We start from the raw sequence: 19,466 nt of genomic DNA, 5'->3' as shown, positions 1-19,466 counted from the left end.
TTGGCTCCCCAGGAACTGAAGTTACAGACGGTTGTTAGCTGCTATGTGGGTGCTGGGATTTGAACCATTTGAACCCGAGTCTTCTGCAAAAACAGCAATCTCTCCAGCCCCACAAGATTTTTTTTTTTTTTGGCTTTTTGAGACAGGGTCTCCTTGTAGCCCCAGCTGTCCTGGAACTCACTATGTAGACCAGGCTGGCCTTGAACTCACAAAGATCCGCCTGCCTCTGCCTCCCAAGTGCTGGGATTAAAGGTGTGTGCCACCACAATCGGCTCACAAGATTTTTTAATTAGTAAAATTTCGGGGCTGGAGAGATGGCTCAGCAGTTAATACTGATTGTTCTTGCAGAAGACCCTGGATCCGACAGCCTCTTTTCTCCTCTGCCGGCATTGCACTGCAGGACACCAGTGCACTTACCTACATGCAGGCAATATGTGCATACACGTAAAATTAATTACATTTAAAAAGTTAGTAAAATTTCTTTCATATCTACACTAATGTGTCTTTTTGCCATATTTTGACACCTTCTACCAGATTAGACTCAGGCTTTAAAGATATTGAGTTCATCCATCCATCCATTCATCATTCATTCCTGTCTTCATGTCAATCACTATCACTCCACTTCAAGCCCCTCCTTCTGGCTGGGGCTACCTTAAAAACCTAACAGGTCCTGCTGTCCCCACTCTGATTCTCACATTCCTTCACCCCCCACTGCCATGAAACTGGTTAGATTTTCTGATTTTGATCAACCTCATTGAGGTACAGTTTACATATAATAAAATATATTTATTTTAACTGTATAGGTCAGTGAGTTTTAACAAATGTATACATTCATGTGGGCTAGTGAGATGACTCAGCCAGTAAAGGTGCTTGCTAACAACCAACCACCTGAGTTCCATCCCTGGAAGCCACATAGTGGTAGACAGGGTCTCCTGTAGCCCCAGCTGGCTATGTCGACCATGCCCTAGCCCTAAAAAAAAAAAAAAAAAAAAAAAAAAAAAATATTTATTTATTTATTTTATAGTCAGGGTCTCCCTGTAGCCTCAGGTGACCTGGAACTCGATATGTAGACTAAGTTGGCTTGATCTCACAGAAATCAACTTGTCTCTGCAGAGTGCTGGGATTAGAAGTGTGTACCACCATGCCCAGTCATAAAAAATTTTAAATCTATGCATTCATGTGACCACTGTAGCCGAGACATAGGACTTTCCCATGACTGATTTCTTTCTGTGTGCTCTAGGGAGAAAAGAATTGTGTCTCAGTGGAAAACCCACATTGTTCATTGCCAAAGTATGCTCTCCATCCTTCCACCTGATCTGATGCTGGTCTGTCGCTGTCTTTGAGTTATATTGTTCTGGAGGTTGCAGGTAGTGAGCAGCAAAGCAGAATGACTCTTGCCTATAGAAAAGTCAATTTTGTCCTGTGCTGGGAAGTTCAACTGGCTACCACCTGTGTGGAAGAAGCCCTGCCTTCATTTGCATGTTCTATAATATTGTTCGCCTGTAAATTTCTGCTTTTCAGTACCTCATTTCCTCATTAATGAGTTAGGATCTTTTGCACGTGTTCTTTTTTGTATATGTGAGAAAAATCATGTTTTTATGCTTTTTTGAAAATTATTATTGTTATTATTATTAGATCCTTTTGCCACAGGGTCTCCCTGTAACCCCAGCTGACCTGAAACTCACTATGTAGACCAGGCTGGCTTTGAACTCACAGAGATCCACCTGCCTCCATCCTTCCACCTGATCTGATGCTGGTCTGTCGCTGTCTTTGAGTTATATTGTTCTGGAGGTTGCAGGTAGTGAGCAGCAAAGCAGAATGACTCTTGCCTATAGAAAAGTCAATTTTGTCCTGTGCTGGGAAGTTCAACTGGCTACCACCTGTGTGGAAGAAGCCCTGCCTTTATTTGCATGTTCTATAATATTGTTCGCCTGTAAATTTCTGCTTTTCAGTACCTCATTTCCTCATTAATGAGTTAGGATCTTTTGCACGTGTTCTTTTTTGTATATGTGAGAAAAATCATGTTTTTATGCTTTTTTGAAAATTATTATTGTTATTATTATTAGATCCTTTTGCCACAGGGTCTCCCTGTAACCCCAGCTGACCTGAAACTCACTATGTAGACCAGGCTGGCTTTGAACTCACAGAGATCCACCTGCCTCTGCCTCCCAAGTGCTGGGATTAAAGGTGTGTGCCACCACACCCTGCTGAAAATGATCTTTTAACAACCCCCTTTGTACAGTCACTGCCCTCTAACCTTGGTAATAGCAACGGATCCCACTATATCACCATAGGTTTTGCTTCTTCTAGAATTTTGTATTTCTGGAATTGTATTTATGTATTTACATTGCTGGGTGATATTCTGTCATTTAAGCATACTACAATTTGTGTATCTATCCAGCATGACAGTTTGAGGGTTGTTTACAGTTTGGGCCTATTAGAATAAAGCAGTTGTGACTGTCCTATGTGGATATGTTCATTTTTCTTGGGTAAATAAATACAAGAACAACAAAACCACTGCTGATTTGTTTTTCAAGTGACTGTACTCACTAGCAACCTATGGGAGCCCCAGTGCTCCAGCCTTATGTTTAATGTTGTAATCATTTCAATTTTAGCCATTGTGAGTACAGGGTGGGATTTTGTTGTTTTCTTGTATACTTCCTTGATAACCAATGATGAACATCTTTTTGTGTGCCTACTTACATTTATTATTTAATGTATGAATGTATTGCCTGCATATGTGTAAGTGCACCTGTGTTGTGCAATGCCTTCGGAGGTCAGAAGGTGTCATAGCCTCTGGAACTGTAGTTACAGATGGTTGTTAACCACCATGTGGGTGCTGGGACCCGAACCCAGGTCTTCTGCAAGAGTAGCCAGTGCTCTTAACCACTGAACCATCTCTCCAGCCCCATCATTAGTATCTTAAAAAAAATTCAATGGGGCTGGAGAGATGGCTCAATGGTTAAGAGCACTAACTGCTCTTGCAGAGGACCTGGGTTTGATTCCCAGCACCCACATGGTGGCTACAAACCATCCTTAACTCCAGTTCCAGGAGAATCCAAAGCCCTCTTCTGACCTCCGTAGCACTGCATTGCACGACATGGGTGCACTCACATACAGGTGGGCAATACACTCATACACATAAAATAAAAAGTTTAAAAAATTCAAGTGCTAGAATTACAGGCATGTGCCACCATACCCTTTGCCAAACTTTTTGGAGAAGAGTTCAAATAGTATTTTTTCTTGTCAGGGTCTCATTGTGTAGCCCAAACTGACCTTGAACTCACAGAGATCTGCTTACTTCTGCCTCTGAAGCACTAGGATTAAAGGTGTGCACTACCGTACCCCAAACTACCACACCCAGCTATTTTCATCGAATTCATTAATGTGCTGGGGATCTAAACTTGGGCACTCATGCTTGGGTGGCAAGTGCCCTATCCACTGAGCACTTGGATCTATCCCTAGATCCTAATTTTAGTTTCTGTAGTACTGGGGATTGAACCTAGGACTTTGTGCATGCTATGCAAGAGTTCTACCACTGAGTTACAGCCACAGACTAAATTATTTTTTGAAACAGGGTCTCACTGTATAGCTGGCTGGCCTTGAACTCACAGAGATCAGCCTTCCTCTGCCTCCTGAGTGCTGGGATTAAAAGTGTGTCCCGCATCGACTTTTTAAAAATCACATTTATTTACTCTGTGTATGTGTGTGTGTGTGTGCATCACATGTGGTCAGAGGACAACTTGTGAGAATCAGTTCTCTCCTACTATGTGGGTCCTAGCAGATTGAACTCAGGTCATCAGGCTTGGTAGCAAGGTGCTTTTACCCACTGAATCATCTTTCTGAACTTGTGTAGACCATGCTGTCCTGTCTCACAGAGATCCACCTGCCTCTTTCTCCCAAGTGTTGGAACTAAAGACATGTGCATCATGCCTTTTAGTTACGCTTTCTTTCCAGAGAATGCCATGGCCTAACCTGACTCAGCTTTTCAATTTTCTTCTACATTCCTGAGGTGTTTGTTTTTTCAATGCCAGGGACTTGCATATGCTAAACATACACTGTGCCACTGATTTACTTCCTCAATCCTGTCATTTTCATATTTAGATCTATATTTTGACTTAATTATAGGAGAGCTGAAGATGATGTTCTTTCCCATGTGGCTATTGAGTTTCTCCAATACCACTAGTTTCAGTAATCTATTTTCCTCAATGAAATACCTTGGAACCTTTGTTCAATCAAGTGACCGTATTACATGTGATTCTGTTTCTGGACTGTATTCAGTTTTAGTATCCACAGGTTCACCCAATGTCAGAAGCATCCTGTCATGATTACTGCAGCTTTACAGAAAGACTTCAGGCAGTAAGTTCTTTTTCAAAATTGTTTACACTACTCCAGATCCTTTATATTCATATATAAATTGTGTCATCTTGTCGATGTTCCAAAAAAGCATGTTATTTTTTTTTAATACTTTTTTCCCCACCATTAAGATGGCTCAGTCAGTTAATGGCACTTGCTGCTGAGCCTGATGGCCTGAGTTCAATCCCAGGATCCCATATGGTGGAAGGGGAGAACAGACTCCTGCAACTCATCCTCTGACCCCATGTGTGCTGTGGCATGTGGAAATGTGTGCACACACACACAAAATACATGTAAAAAATATTTTAAACAAAATGTTTTCACTGATTTCCCCACCAGACAAACACTTCACTCCTGCCTGCAAAGCTAGCACACAGCATAGCTGGCTGGCCTCTCTAACCTTGTTGAGGTCCTCCTCCCCTCAAACTTGCCATGATCCTCCTGCCCGTTTCCTGAGGTTTTCCTTTACTGAAACCTTTCAGATCTTCCACTTCCCTACACAAGTTTGCTGTTGCCTATCTAAACCAGACACTGGGTCTAATCTCCATCACTTGGCTTCTCTGCGCTAGCCCTCAACGATCTGTAAAACAGTGTGTTTACATGCTTGCTCCAGTAGTAGCCCCACCTGTCTGTTCACTTGCTGACAGACAAGTAGGGAGTATCTGGTATTTATTAGCTGAATGAATAAAGGAAGATATCTATTTCTGAACATTTTATTAGGGCGAAACAGTATTTGCATGGGATGATTCATCTCAAGTAGATCCCCTTTAATTCTTAATACCCACTCTCAACACTGATACCACCCACAACCCACTTTGTATAACCTCACAGTCGTCCAATATAAAATGAACTTAAAAAAAAAAAAACCCTTAAAGTCATCATTTGGCCAAGAGGGAGAAAGGTAAGGAAGAGTGACATTTATAAGATGTTACCAAAATTAAAAAATTTTTATTTACACTTCTCTCTTTCCCAAGTGATAAGAACATTACAACAATGGACAGGATTAGCATTACAGTATACCTTGTAGATTCCAATTTACAGTAACTTGGTCAGTGGAAAAACATGAACCCACAGGACCACCCTAATGCTCAGCTCACCCAAAAGCACTGCTCTCCCATCTCTCCCCCTTCCCCTTGATAGCTGCCTTTATACACAGAGGGGTCATCAAGACTGTGGGCACGCAGGCTGACTTTCCCATGTCCTTTGAAGAACCAATAAAGAGGCTTTCAATAACTTCAACCAGTGGCTAAACAGTCCAGAGGTGACAATGTTAAAGGGGAAGATAAACTACAAGTCCTCTCTTTTGGGTGGTATATCCCCCACTCTCTTGGAAGGCCTATGCCAAACAACCAGGTTTTACATAAGAAACCTGGAAATTGTGCTGAACTTTGAATCAGTGCAAGTCTTCCTGCACACAGAAAGATCACACACTTTGAAAGCACATTAAGTATTGTGCTTGTGTGTACCTTTCATTCAGTCTCCCCACAACTGCTCCCAAACGATGGAGCTTCAGGTATTGCTTCATTAACAACACAGTAACTGCAGAGTAAAAGCCATCGCATTCTTTAGGGTCAGTTTATAATTCATCATACCAGAAAGAATAACATCTTAAGGCCATTATCATGAGTCCTGCAGAGTAAACACAATCTTGTTCACAGCTTTCCCCACCTAGCTGCTCCTAAGGGTAAATTGTGAATGTGAAACCTCCAGACTCATCAGCGACTAGAATGATCATTTTCATGATTGGCTTATGCAAGTTCCTTATGTTTCCTCCCCAGAAAAACTTCAATCCACAGCAAAAAGCTGCTTGGGAAACAAAAGTCATTGGAAACTATAAAAGGAGCAATATGGCATTTTGTATACAGGGCAAGGGATCACTGGTGATCTTAGCATTTCTCTGATAATGGAGGAAACCAGCCACTAGGTTGGACACATGGCAATTGGCTAGAAGCCCAAGCATACATTTCATGTGGATAAGGCAGAGGAGAGGAAGGGACAGGCTTTTTTTCTCCACATGGAAGGTATTTTGATTAGCTGGTTTAATGGATTAAGATGCCTGCTGGGCACCAAGCTTCTGTGTTAAGCAGGTTGCAGTGTATCTATCTATAGGTTCTGGGACTGGAAAAAAAAAAAAACTAACCCTAAGACCTATAGATTCTGAGCTAAGCAGCCTAGAAGAATCCTTGACTTTCATAACCACCTCCTTCACAGCCTCAGGCTAAGATGATATTACCTGTAAGAAACACTAGGCATTCCTTGAGTATAGGTAAAAAGAAAAATCAGCACTTTCCCTTTTTCTAACTCCATGTTTGAAGCAGACATGAAAACCCATGTGACTTACATTAGGCGAGAAAGGGCACCTGGGAATCAGGTCATAGCCATCTAAGCCCCTATTATTTATTTTAGGTGAGAAAGGGTCTCGTTCTATAATAGAATTCTAGAAGACCCTCCTGCCTCAGCCTCCTGAGTTGTTGGGATTGGGCGTATGCACCACCACACCTGGCACATAATTGTTTACACAGGACAACAGCTGTAGTTATCTTTAGGTGATTTTTGACAGAATGCTACAATTAGGCAGATTCTCATTCTTCAGTGATTTGGAAAAACAGGGAGGTGCTAGTAGATATCATCTTTCTTTGTTCAAGAGGTCAGAAAATCTAAGTCATCCTTCTGGTTTCTACTCATAGATAGTAAGGAAAGTATATTATGCCGGGTATTCTAGATGCATCATGCCATTTAAAATTTTTAAAAAATTTAAAATTTAAAAAAGGAAGAAATAAAGTTCTCTGCCTCTCCCTGAAACACGGTAGGTAGGTAGGTAGGCAAGGAGAGAGGGAGAGAGGGAGAGAGGGAGAGGGAGGGAGGGAGAGAGAGAGAGAGAGAGAGAGAGAGAGAGAGAGAGAGAGAGAGAGAGATTGTTCAAGGAACATGCTGTCTGCTCTACAGATCCCCAAACCCCAGCACCACCATATGCCAGTTTTCTCTGGAGATGGAATTCTATCAAGAGGCAAAAGATACAAGGCCAAGCGTAGAATTACAGGGACAAATCACTGGGAGGATGCTCAATTCCTCAGCCTTTGAAAGGGGCAGGGGGCGAGCATGAGGCCAGTAGCGTTTGTGTAGGATGTCTGTTTTCTATGACAACTCAAGGAAGAAGCTTGTTTTGAAACCCTCTCTAGATCAGAAGAGTTTAAAATAGTGAACAAAGGCTTGAAGACTCTTTAAAAGAGTAGACTAGAATCTTTTTTTTTTTTTTTTTTAAGCAAAAAGTTGTAGAAAGTGCTCCCTAAGTCCTTGTCCTGCTAGGTTAAAGCTTCTGAAGAGGAGGAGACACTGCCACTACCCCTCGAGCCACATTCTGTGTATGATTTTCATGTCTCCTAGGTTTCTGTGCTCTCTGAAACAGGTCTTAAAGACTGAATAAGTAAGGGCAATGCGAAATGGAAGATGGGAGAGGGCAAGTGGTGAGATGAACGTAGGTACCTCTGCAGACTTGACTCAGACCATCAGCTTTGGTAATGATGGCTGACTTAGACCTGTTTGAACCTCTTCAGGCTATGTACTAAACAGTATTTGTTTGGCCCAGATGTCTACTTATTCTCAAATACTAGACTTATATACACTTGTATTTCTCCAAGAACTTGGATAGTGTTATCTATGGTATGACTGGATCGGAAATTTCTATTACAGGTTCATGAAAAACCAGTCACATATAATGTGTATAAACCATTTTGTCCTCTAAAGTAGAGGTCCTGGATAGATCACAGGAATTTTGTCTCTTCAAAATAAACTTGTAACTTAATTACATTTACCCTGAATGACTTTGCAACAACAAAGTGATACATACAAAAATTTAAATGCCTATATTGACATTTGAATTTGGAGTGACTTCATGTAAGCCAAAATTTAAAAAAAGACTAGCAGGTACATTCACAGCTTAAAGTTTGTGACTTTTGCAAGCCCTACACCTAATCACTAAATACTAACTGCAGTGCAAAAGCTACTAGGTATTCTACGGGATTCCACAAAATGAAGAGTGAGCAATGTGTTTGAGCTTTAAAGGACTTAGTTGCCTAATCTCCTTTTTTTTTTTTTTTGGTCTTTTTGAGACAGGGTCTCCCTGTAGCCCCAGCCGGCCTGGAACTCACTATGTAGACCAGGCTGGCTTTTAACTCACAGATCTGCCTGCCTCTGCCTCCTGAGTGCTGGGAAGAGAGGCGTGTACAACCACATCTGGTGACCTGTCTCTTTTTTAACTTAACTGGTACATGCTAAAAATAGTCCTTTCTTGCCTCTTTTATTTACCCTTTTCTATTTAAAATGTGATATAAAACCTTAGAATATCTCAAGGGCTTAAAGATCTCAGATGGCAAGAGGGACCAAAGAGAACAGACCCAGGGCATGAAAACAGAACTCCACCAACAACACTCCTGACACTTCCCACTCCACATACCTGCAGCTGGTAAGATGCCCAGGAGAATTTGGTTATCTTTACCAATAAAAATAATTTTAAAAGTGGTGTACAAAACCTACTTTCATACCCATGTCCTTCTGTTTCCAAACCTTCCCCTATAATATGTGATCATTATTAAACAAGTTCATCTTGGGTACAATAAAGCCGCCAAAAGTTCTCTTCATTTAAACTTTGGTCAAAAGATAAAAACAAGGACTTTAAAATGGTGATCTTCAGATGTGTTCTTTGGTCAAGCAGTATAAAGCTCTTTGGAAGAAGTTCCCTTACCTGGTGCTGGTATGAAAACAGAGCCAAAACAGAGGATATTCCAGTTTAGGAAAGAGGCATGCAATCAGAATTTCTCAAAGAAAATAATGTATAATGGATACCAGGTTAAAACTGCCTTAGGACACAGAGAATCTAGCATTTGGAAGAGTACTTTTAAGTGAGTCAGCATCTAAAAGGAAAAGTTAATGCCATTTATGATGAAATGGGAACATGATTTTGAACAAAGAAAGGACCCACTAAACTTTTCCTTTATCAGGCCCATTCCTAATCTGGACCCAGAACCAGCCAGAAGCTGTTACAATTTTGAAATGTAGAAATTAGCAGGAAGAAACTCAACCTCATACGTTCCATAAGACCTTAATTCTCTCCACTGCCCCTGCCTCTCACCCCACCAGGCTGCCTGCCGCTTATAGAACAGCTTTACACACAGAACAGTTTAGAGTGACACATGAGTCATCTTCACCAAGTTTGGACCAAGGTGGGAGGTAGGTGCTTCTAAAATGCCTAGTATTTCAAGTAGGAGGTGGGATGTGTTAGGGTTAGACCTTGGGAAGAACCTACAATTTGGACATATCTTCAGTCTGTGATCATATGAACAAGTATTTGACAGTGAATAAATCATTTGGTGACCAGAACCAAAAAAAAAAAAAAGGTCCTTAGCCAGGGGAAGTCACACAGTAAGTCCTTAAGTATTGTTATCATTTAGTAATTTTTCTTAAAAGGCTAAACTTAAGTCTAAAAGAGAATACTTTGGTTAACTTGACTGGTTAAATAAAGATTCAAGGTAGGCAACCTCCGAGACCTGGATGGGAAGTAAGTGGAAGGCACTTGCTCCCTAGGGAGAGGGCCGGTGAGTCTCGAGGCTGAAGAGCCAGGGCCAGTAGTAACTCTTGATAGACCCAAGCCCATGAAGGGCTGGAGTCAGGGATGCCTGTGTGGTTAGCCAGACAGGCAAGGGTCAGCATGATTTCACAAGTAGAAGAGTTATAAAATAAACATTTTTAATGGACAAAGTAATCACTTTAAAAGGTGAGACAGCAAACGAAAAATGTGAAGCAGTTTTGTTGTGTTTTACTATTTACAAAATGCCATTTGGAGTGGAGGTGGCCACCTTCAGTAGCTGAAGAAATGTCTTTCACATGAGGTGGTCACTGAAGTGTGGTTCCTGGGACTGGCTCAGAAAGGCCACACACTATCCTGGGTGGGAGAGTCCCCCATCTAGGGAGCACCAGAAAGGCTCAGTCTTCTGTCTCCTCATAGGTAGTCTCATCAAAGGGCCTGTCCAAGAGAGGCACCAACCGATGACGGGAATACTTCAGCTGCAACAGGTCCCCAACTTCATCTATCTCCTTCAAAGCCTAAAACACAGAAACAGCAGAGATCAGCCAGGGCCAGTAGGCTACAGTCACACCCAAATGCTTAACTGGGCTGAAACCATAGTGGCAAGGTCATCTGCTGGTGGGCATAGGCTGAATGCAAGCACTAAGGTGAGATGATCTACAGCATTAAGAAGAGCAGCTCCTGAACAAGGGCTCAGGCTGACCATGAAAAGGGGCTGCAACTCTTCAAAGTGTAGTGTACTTGGTCAGAAAGGGAACAGGCTGCCTGTGGCTATTATCTGTGATTCTGTATGAAAATGTCCATATGGTTGGTGAGACGGCTTAGCCAGTAAGGCTGACAACCGAATTCGATCCCCAGGGATCTATGTGGAAGGACGGAATCAACTCCTGCAAGTTGTCCTCTGATCTTTCTATGCACACACCACACCCACAATAAATAAATAAATGCAGTAAAATGTTTTTTTTTTTAAAAGAGAAATATCTTCTTTTGAAAATATAGCTTATATTTTAGAACTGAGTACCAATATGAAGACGAATTTACCATTCTTTACAACAAAAAGCACCAGTAGTACATTCCTTTTGTATTTTAGCATAAGAAAAAAATATTCTCTCTTGATGGGCCTGGTGGTGCATGCCTTTAATTCCAGCACTAGGGAGGAAGAGAGGCAGGCAGATCTCTGTTGAGTTCAAGGCCAATCTGGTCTACAAATCAAGTGCCAGGCCAGCTGGGGCTACAGGGAAACCTTGTCTCAAAAAGATCAAAAAAAGGGAAAAAAAGGGAAAAAATATTCTCTATTCCAAAATAGGAAAAATAAAAAAGCAAGTGGGAGTTGTACTCTACCTGCTATCAGAACAGTGGCATCTGAGGAGAGGATTAACTGAAAACTCCACATGGAAATAGTTTTAAGTCTGAATTTTAGGCGGGAGACTCCATTAACTGTTTATTCCCCTGCTGGCTAACATAGGATTTGTAAATTTAAAATGAAAGTGTACATGACTGGGGCTGGGGAGATAGTTCAGCAGCTAAGGTAAGTTGCTGCTCTTGCAGGGGACATGGGTTTGGTTTCCTGTACCCACATGGTGGATCACAAAGGTCTGTACTTCCAGTTCCAGGGGATCTGATGCCCTTTTCTGGCCTCTGTGGGAACCAGGCATTCATGTGGTACACATACATCATTTGGGAAAACATTCCTATACATAAAAATAGCACTTTATTTTTTTAATTTTAAAAATATTTTTATTATGTGTGCAAGTGTACCCATGTTGTACAATACCTATGGTGGTCAGAAGAAGGCAGTGGATCCCCTGGAACTGGAGTTATGGACAGTTGTTAGCCGCTGTGTGGGTGCTGAGATTTGAACCTGGGTCCTCTGCTAGAGCAGATAGTAGTACTCTTAGCCGCTGAGTCATCTCTCCAGCCCCAAGCACTTTATTCTTCAAAAACTAAGTGGAAGCCAGGTGTGGTGGTGCATACCTTTAATCCTAGCACTGGGAAGGGAGAGGCAGGCAGGACTCAGTGAGATTGAGGCCAGCCTGGTACACATAACGAGTTCTAAGCTGGGGCTACAAGGAGACACTGTCTCAAAAAATAAAAGCAAACAACAACAATAAACAACAAACAAAACAAAAAGAAATGGTAGCAATAAACTGGATCCAATTAGGAACTGTCAGCATGTGAAAAGAACATGCTCGGAACAACTCTGGAGTTCTGTATTGTGCACTTAAATTTTTTTTTTTAAAAGATGGAGCTGGAGGGCGGGGCGTGGTGGCACACGTCTTTAATCCCAGCACTCAGGAGGCAGAGGCAGGCGTATCTCTGTGAGTTCAAGGACAGCTGGGGCTACAGGGAGACCCTGTCTCAAAAAGACCAAAAAAAAAAAAAAAAAAAAAAAAAAAGAAAAAGATGGGGCTGGAGAGATGGCTCAGCAGTTAAGAACACTGGCTGTTTTTGCAGAAGACCCGGGTGTGAATACCAGCACCCAACCCACATGGCAGCTAACAACTGTCTGTAATTCCAGTCCCAGGGGATACAACAGCCTCTTCTAACCTCTGCAGGCACTGCACAACATGGGTGCACCTACCTACATGCAGGCAATACACACATACACATAAAATAAAAATTTAAAAAATTATTTTTAAAAGAAAGGAATAGCTGTTTTCTTATTTTATTGAGAGGGTTTTGTTATGTATCCTGGGCTGGCCTCAAGCCTGCAATCCTCCTAAATGCTGAGATTATAAGCATGCATTACCATGCCCCTCTAAGGGATATATATATTTTTTAATTTACTTAAAATTTTTATTTGTTTTTATTATATGTCCATGAGTGTTTTGCCTGTATCTATGTTAGTGCCTACGATGCCCATGGAGGCCAGAAGAGGGTGTTAAGAGTTCTGGACAGTTGTTAGCAGTTATGTGGGTGCTAACCCAGGTTCTTTGTAAGGTCACCAGTGTTCGTAACCACCGAGCAATCTCTCTGGCCCTGGGAATATATTATTTTTTTAGAAAGAGTTAAAAAACATCATTTATTTTTATTTTATGTGTATGAATTAGGGAAGAGAGGACAAAAGTCTTCAGCTGTTCAGAAACATAAAATGCCAATCAAATAGTATAATAAAATTTAAAAATAGTCATTTATTATATTCTTTAAAATTATTAGATGTTAGCCAGGTATGGTGCCACATGCCTATAATCCCAGTTCTTAGGTAGAGACAGATGAATCTCTGTGAGTTGGAAGCCTGCATGGTCTAGATAGTGAGTTCTAGACCAGCTATAGCTATATATTGAGACCCTGTCTCAAACAAACAAAAATAAAAAGCAAAACAACACTCCCCCTCTTAAAACTAAAAAAGCCAGCACAAAACCACACCAAAAGCTATTATCAGCACAAACGACATACTAAGGGGGAATCTTAGGATGCCAAGGAACACCCAGCTAGAGCAGAACAAGTTTCCTTTAGGTAGAGATGTGACCCATGTGCATCATCCAGACAAGGAGGAAAGAAGGCTTAAGAGAGAAATTTCTCTAAGTGTAACACCAATAGACCACTGGGGTTAGAAACAGCTGGACTAGAAGAGAACTGTCAGCTTCAGAGTCCATCAGGAGGAGACAATGGTCCAAGATGAACCCAGAGCTGAGTACAGTGGCCCATGCCTACAATCCTAGCCCACGACCCAAGACAGGAGGAGTTCCAAGTTAGTGTGGGCTATACACTGAGTTCCAGGGCAACCTGACTATTTAGCAAGACCTGTTCAAAATATCAACAACAAACAAAGCTAGATCTCCAAAACTCTGGGCTAGATTTGGTGGATGATGCTAAAAATCTTGTAATTAAAATATTTTTTGATCTGTATGAGTATTTTGTTTGCATGTATATAAGTACACCTGTGTGTGCAATGCCCACAGAGGCCAGAAGAGGGTGTCAGATCCGCTGAAACTGGAGTTACAGATGACTGTTAGCTGCCATGTGGGTGCTGGGAACTGAACGCAGGTCCTCTGCAAGAGCAACTAGTGCTCTTAACCTGAGCGATCTCTCTGGTCTCTGCAAGTTTTTTTTTTTTTAAATAGCAGTTTTAAATAGCACTGTGTCCAACTGTCTTACCAGTAAGTATCTTAGGTACTTGAAGGACATCAGGATGAATAATGATTAATTTCACCTGACATACAGTTCCTTTTAGCATAAGGCACTTATTCCAAGGTGAAAGTTGTCTACTTACCGTGTCAAGTATTTCTTTGGTATGAGCTGCTGACAGGCAAAACCTGGCTCTGGACTCAATGATTGGGGTAGCAGGAAATCCCACCACAACTACACCAATGTTCCGCTTCAGCATCTCCCGACCAAAGGCGCTATAAAGGGTAAACCGAGGAAAAGAAACCAAGAAGTATAATAAAGTGCATGGTACAAGGTTTTGCAGGCCTAAATCAGTTAAATTTTTGGTGATGCAGCCTTAGACTTCAAACTGACAGTTCAGGCGGAGGCAGGTGGATCTCTGTGAGTTCCAGGCCAGCCTGGTTTACATAGCAAGTTCCAGGCTAGCTAGGACTACAGGGAGACTGTGTCTCAAAATTAAAAAAATTTAAAAATCCTGACAATTCACAAGAAACTCCATTTACTCAGTCTTTCCTTCACAAAGTTGAAAGAGTAATTGACAAAGACTAGTTCTGATAGGATTTGCTTTGAGCAAAAGCCGGTGCCTGAAATGTAATAGTGGTTGAGATTTCATCAAAATGAACTTGGTCATTTGTCCAGTGTGGTGGTGTACACCTTTAATCCCAGAACTTGCCAGGCAGAGGCAGGCAGATCTCTGTAAATTCAAGGCCAGCCTGGTATACATAGGGAGATCCAGGCTAGCTGGGGCCACAAGGAGACCCTGTTTCAAAAAGCCCCCTCAAAACTCAAACTTGGTTCTTGGGGCCAGAGAGATGACTCAGTGGTTAAGAGCACTGACTGCTGTTGCGGAGGGCCTGTGTTCAGTTCTCAGAACGTACATGGTGGTTAACAACCATCTATAACTCAAGTTACAGTGGATATGACACACTCTCTGGTCTCTGTGGGCATTACATGCATGGGTACATTTACATACATGCAGGCAAAACACTCATACACATTTAAAAAAAATAAACAAAAAATTTTATCTTAAACCCCAAAAGACTTGGCCCTGAAAATGTAAGTTTTGCAGTGTAAAAAGTTGGTAAGATTGTGAAGAAGGGATTTGCTGTGGTCTGTACATTTTTCTGTAAACAGACTGGTTGAATGAAACTGGCCCTCTAGACCAGGCGTTTCTTTGTCTTACTTGATGCTGCCTTTGGGATACAGGCTGCTTTGGGCTCTACAGGCCAGCTAGAAACAAAGACCCCCACAATACTTGCTCACAGCCATGTTGCCCCAGCTAGCCTGAATTTTACCTAAAAAACAAAATTCTAACTTCTGTTTGGCTTTACCAAATTATGCTGTGTTATGTCTTATCATCCTGTTGGCCTTCCTTATTCTTTTTATTTTTCCCCTTAATTTGTTTACAGCACTTGGGGAAAAAATTCTGCACATATAGCAACACACAAATGCAACCTCTGCTGGGCGTGGTGGCGCACGCCTTTAATGCCAGAACTGGGGAGGCAGAGGCAGGCCGGATCTTTGTGAGTTCAAGGCCAGCCTGGTCTACATAGCGAGTTCCAGGTCAGCTGGGGCTACAGAAAGATCCTGTCTCAAAAGAAAAAAAAAAGTAACCTCTTCTCACTCTCCAGTTCCAGTGCACCCTTCCTCCTGAGTACACCTCTAGGCTTACTTGGGATGAGCCTGAGCCCTCACACTACAGCTCCCACTCCCAAACTGCAAGTGCTGTTCCCGACTCCCTATACTTCACTTAACTACAATGTACAAGTTCAGTTTCACCTGTTTAGACAGACCAAACACTCCTCTCTGAAGAATGGGTCTTGACTGAGTCATGCAGATCTGCTAACTCTTTAGGGTTATTGTCAGGTTTTCTTCATTACTGAAATTATGAAGACAAACCTCACAATTACCTCATAACTGTGGTGAAAACCAAACCCTTTTTGCCTCAGTGGACACCTCCTCTCTATTTCTTTACCTATTTATTTCTATCTTTGGGGACACCTATGATGATATCTAAGGGCTTCCTGATTTAACCGTGTCTCTCATACTTATTTCAATAATCATTTAGTGAGTGTCTAGAACTATGGTGGGCACTGGGGTCAACAAGAAATTTTCTTCCTTAATGAGTCTGAGCAAACCTTATGTGTCTTGTTTAATTAAGATACAGCTTAAATTTCACAGCTTAATATACTGCTTAAAATTTATCCATCAAAGCTGGGTGTGGTGGCACATACCTTTAGTCCCACCAGCATGTGGGAGCAGAGGCAGGCAGATCTCTGTGAGATTGAGGCCAGCTGGTCTACTAGCAAGTGCCAGGCCAGCTGGAGTTACTGAGGGACCCTGTCTCAAAATGATCAAAAAGGAAAAGATATAGATGTTTGGAGAGATGGTTCAGTGGTTAAGAGTACTGGCTGCTTTTGCAGAGGACCTGGGTTTGATTCCCAGTATCCACATGGCAGTTAACAATCATCTGTAACTCCAGTTCTAAGGGAATCTAATGCCCTCTTCTGGCCTCTGAAGACATTACACAACACAGGCACACTTTCACACATGCGGGCAATACACTCATACACATAAAATAAAAATATTAAAAAATATATGTGCCTTCAGGAGGCTGAGGCAGGATGACTGCATGAGTCCAAGAGATGGAAACCAGCCTGGACAACACAGCAAGACCTTGCCTCATAAAAAGCAAAACAAAACAAAAACCAAATAAACAAAGAACAAGAACAAAATGATGAGCCTTTTTTACTAAACTTACACTAAGCAAGCAGATCACTCCTTTCTTCTACAGCTCCAGTGCAATTTTGCACATCCTTGTATTTCTTAGGTTATAATTATTCAATATAGTTATTGGTTGTTTGGTTTTCAAATGTCCTTTGGTTTCACTGTGCATCTAGATTTCTCAACTACAGTGAAAGCTATTGCGGGTGAGGCCCTCTATTATAAATGCCAAAGAAGCTGGCACCATAAGCTTCTGGTAAACACCAGGTAATATGCCCTCTTGCAGTCCCTGTGACCTGATGTACTGCTGCTCCACCTGAGTCTTGTCCTCCAGGTACAATAGCATGTGGCCAGCACTTCGTCTTCTAAGCAGTTCCACACATGGCCTCTGCACAAATGCTGTCTCTAAAGGCCTGGCTGTCAGCTCCTTCAAGCTTTTGCTTGGACTCCATCTTCCCTTCCTACGAGGCTTTCCCTGAAAGTCTATTTCATTCATGGGCACTCTTAATCCCCACACACAGCACTAACAGTACACAATGTACTTTATTATGGTCACCTAACCCTTGCCCACATAGAATATAAGTTCCACAAGGACAGGGATATTTGTGTGTTGTCTACTGATCTACCTTAAGCACTGGGAAGAGCACCTCAAACTCAAATGTTAGCTTAATGAAATAACAAGTCACCATGCCTTGCAATGTGGAACCCACTATGTCAGCTATAGCATTATCTAGCAGATCAAAGTCAACATGAAGCTAAGACAAAGTTCCCTAACAAAATATATACCTAATCTTATATTGAAAATGCCTTAAGTCTAATAACAGAGCAGTCTGTGACCTTTGACACAGCGTACCCAATTTTGGCTGGCATGTAGAGCATCAAAGGCACCACTGGAGAATCTTCATTTCCATAAATGATGAATCCCATTTCCTTGAGGCGTCTTCTGAAGTACCTGGTGTTCTCAGCTAGCTGCTGTATACACCCTTTGCCTAGAAAATTGTGGGGGGAAAAACAAACAATACTAAGATGCAGAAGAAAAAGCAGCCATCTTCCTTGTCTTTGTTTTATCTAATCAGGTCTGGTTTGCTTCCCCGACCATCCCTCCCCTTCTTTTTCTTTTTCAGAAGGTTTTACTCTATGATCCAGGCTGTTCTTGAATTCTTGAAATTCCTGCCTCAGCCTCCAAAGTATTGGGATTGCACACATGCACACCATACTTAAGTTTACCTTTCTTCTTCCATTCCAACACAACATGCTTTAGCACAGTAAACTTTGGAGTATAAACACAGCTATGCTGTGCTCTGCATTCTCTTACTTGCCATTCTAACTGCTGATAGCAGATTTGGTTTGCTTTTTATGCTGGGGGTCAAACCTGGGGTCTCAGGCATGCTAAGCAAGTACGCTACCACTAAGTTACACCCTCAGACTGACAACAGATTTTCTAGTAGTATACAAAATAATGTTTAATGACTAAGGGGGCTGAGGAGGTAGTTCAGTAGTAGAGAACTTGCCTAGCATGGCTACACAGAAACAATCCTTTAGAAGACAAAAATAACTCATGTGTCAACCACAGCACACTAGCATGGCCCCCAAATTTCAGTCACATCACCTCACTGCACATGGCTTTGACAGTGAGTAGGATACTTCACCATCAGGTTAGGAGACTCTCACAAAGGTAGTGACTTGCTTACAGTTACACAGTAGGACAAGGCACTGCAAAGAATAGAATCTAGGCCTCCCAATGTCAGTCCAAATTACTATGCTGCAGATAATTTCACATAAGACCAATGATAGTCATTTAGACCTAAAAATTTTCTTCTTCAGAGTCAATTTGTATTGCTGTTTCCTTAAAACTTCTATCAAACAGCAATAGCCTATCTGTGGTAATGTAAAATCATGTTTGTATTCCTATTTGGTTCATCTTTCTTTAAACACAAATAGATTAAAATACACATTTCTCTAATTTTTGACAAATATCTGGTCAAGAGCTGACATTATATTAGGTCAATCTATAACCAGATGGCCAAACAAGCTAATGATTTTTTTTTTTTTTTGGTCTTTTTGAGACAGGGTCTCCCTGCAGCCCCAGCTGTCCTGGAACTCGCTATGTAGACCAGGCTGGCCTTGAACTCACAGAGATCCACCTGCTTTTGCTTCCCAGGTGCTGGGATTAAAGGCGTGTGCCACCACGCCCAGCCGAGCTAATGATTTCTAAAAAATCAAACTTTCAGAGTGTCATGAATTATTTTATGGTCTTCTCAGTAAAAAATACTGATGTGCCAGGCATGGTAGCATATGCCTTTGTCCCTAGCATTCAATAGACAGAGATAGGTGGATCTACATAGCTTGTTCCAGGCCAGCTGGGGCTATAGGGAGAACCAGCCTCAAAAACAAAACTGACAGAAGAAAAAGTTAAGAGTAATTTTCTTATATGTCAGAAACCTAGAAAATTCCTACTATCCAGCATGACAGAGTTCATAAATTAATCAACCAATCACATACACAGATAACTGAAAAATGACCTTACCATTAGAACACTGACACGCTCATCACTCATGGGAAACTACACTAGATAAACTGGCCATAAATAACTGAAAATGAACACCATATATATGTTGAAAACCAATGAGTTAAGCATCCTCCTATCTCTTAATAGGCTTATTCTACTTTGATTTTTTCCTTGCTTATTTTATTGTTT

General features: G+C 41.6%; 1 protein-coding gene across 1 annotated transcript in view; it reads right to left on the bottom strand.

The window, feature by feature from the left end:
• Positions 1-5,284: 5,284 nt before the first annotated feature.
• Positions 5,285-19,466, bottom strand: part of Sptlc2 (serine palmitoyltransferase long chain base subunit 2) — a 96,333-nt gene continuing 82,151 nt past the window's right edge. The window contains exons 10-12 of the mRNA XM_008839931.3: positions 17,622-17,757; positions 14,151-14,280; positions 5,285-10,455 (exon numbers count right to left, since the gene is read on the bottom strand). Of these exons, the coding sequence (XP_008838153.1) occupies positions 10,336-10,455; positions 14,151-14,280; positions 17,622-17,757 (386 nt within the window). The 3' untranslated portion in view covers positions 5,285-10,335. The remainder of the gene's footprint in view (positions 10,456-14,150; positions 14,281-17,621; positions 17,758-19,466) is intronic.

Source organism: Nannospalax galili, unplaced genomic scaffold, assembly GCF_000622305.1.
Source record: "Nannospalax galili isolate Female #2095 unplaced genomic scaffold, S.galili_v1.0 scaffold330, whole genome shotgun sequence".
Classification (NCBI taxonomy): Eukaryota; Metazoa; Chordata; class Mammalia; order Rodentia; family Spalacidae; genus Nannospalax; species Nannospalax galili.
The sequence above is the reverse complement of the archived record's forward strand: the minus strand, read 5'-3'. Positions and strand labels throughout refer to the sequence as shown.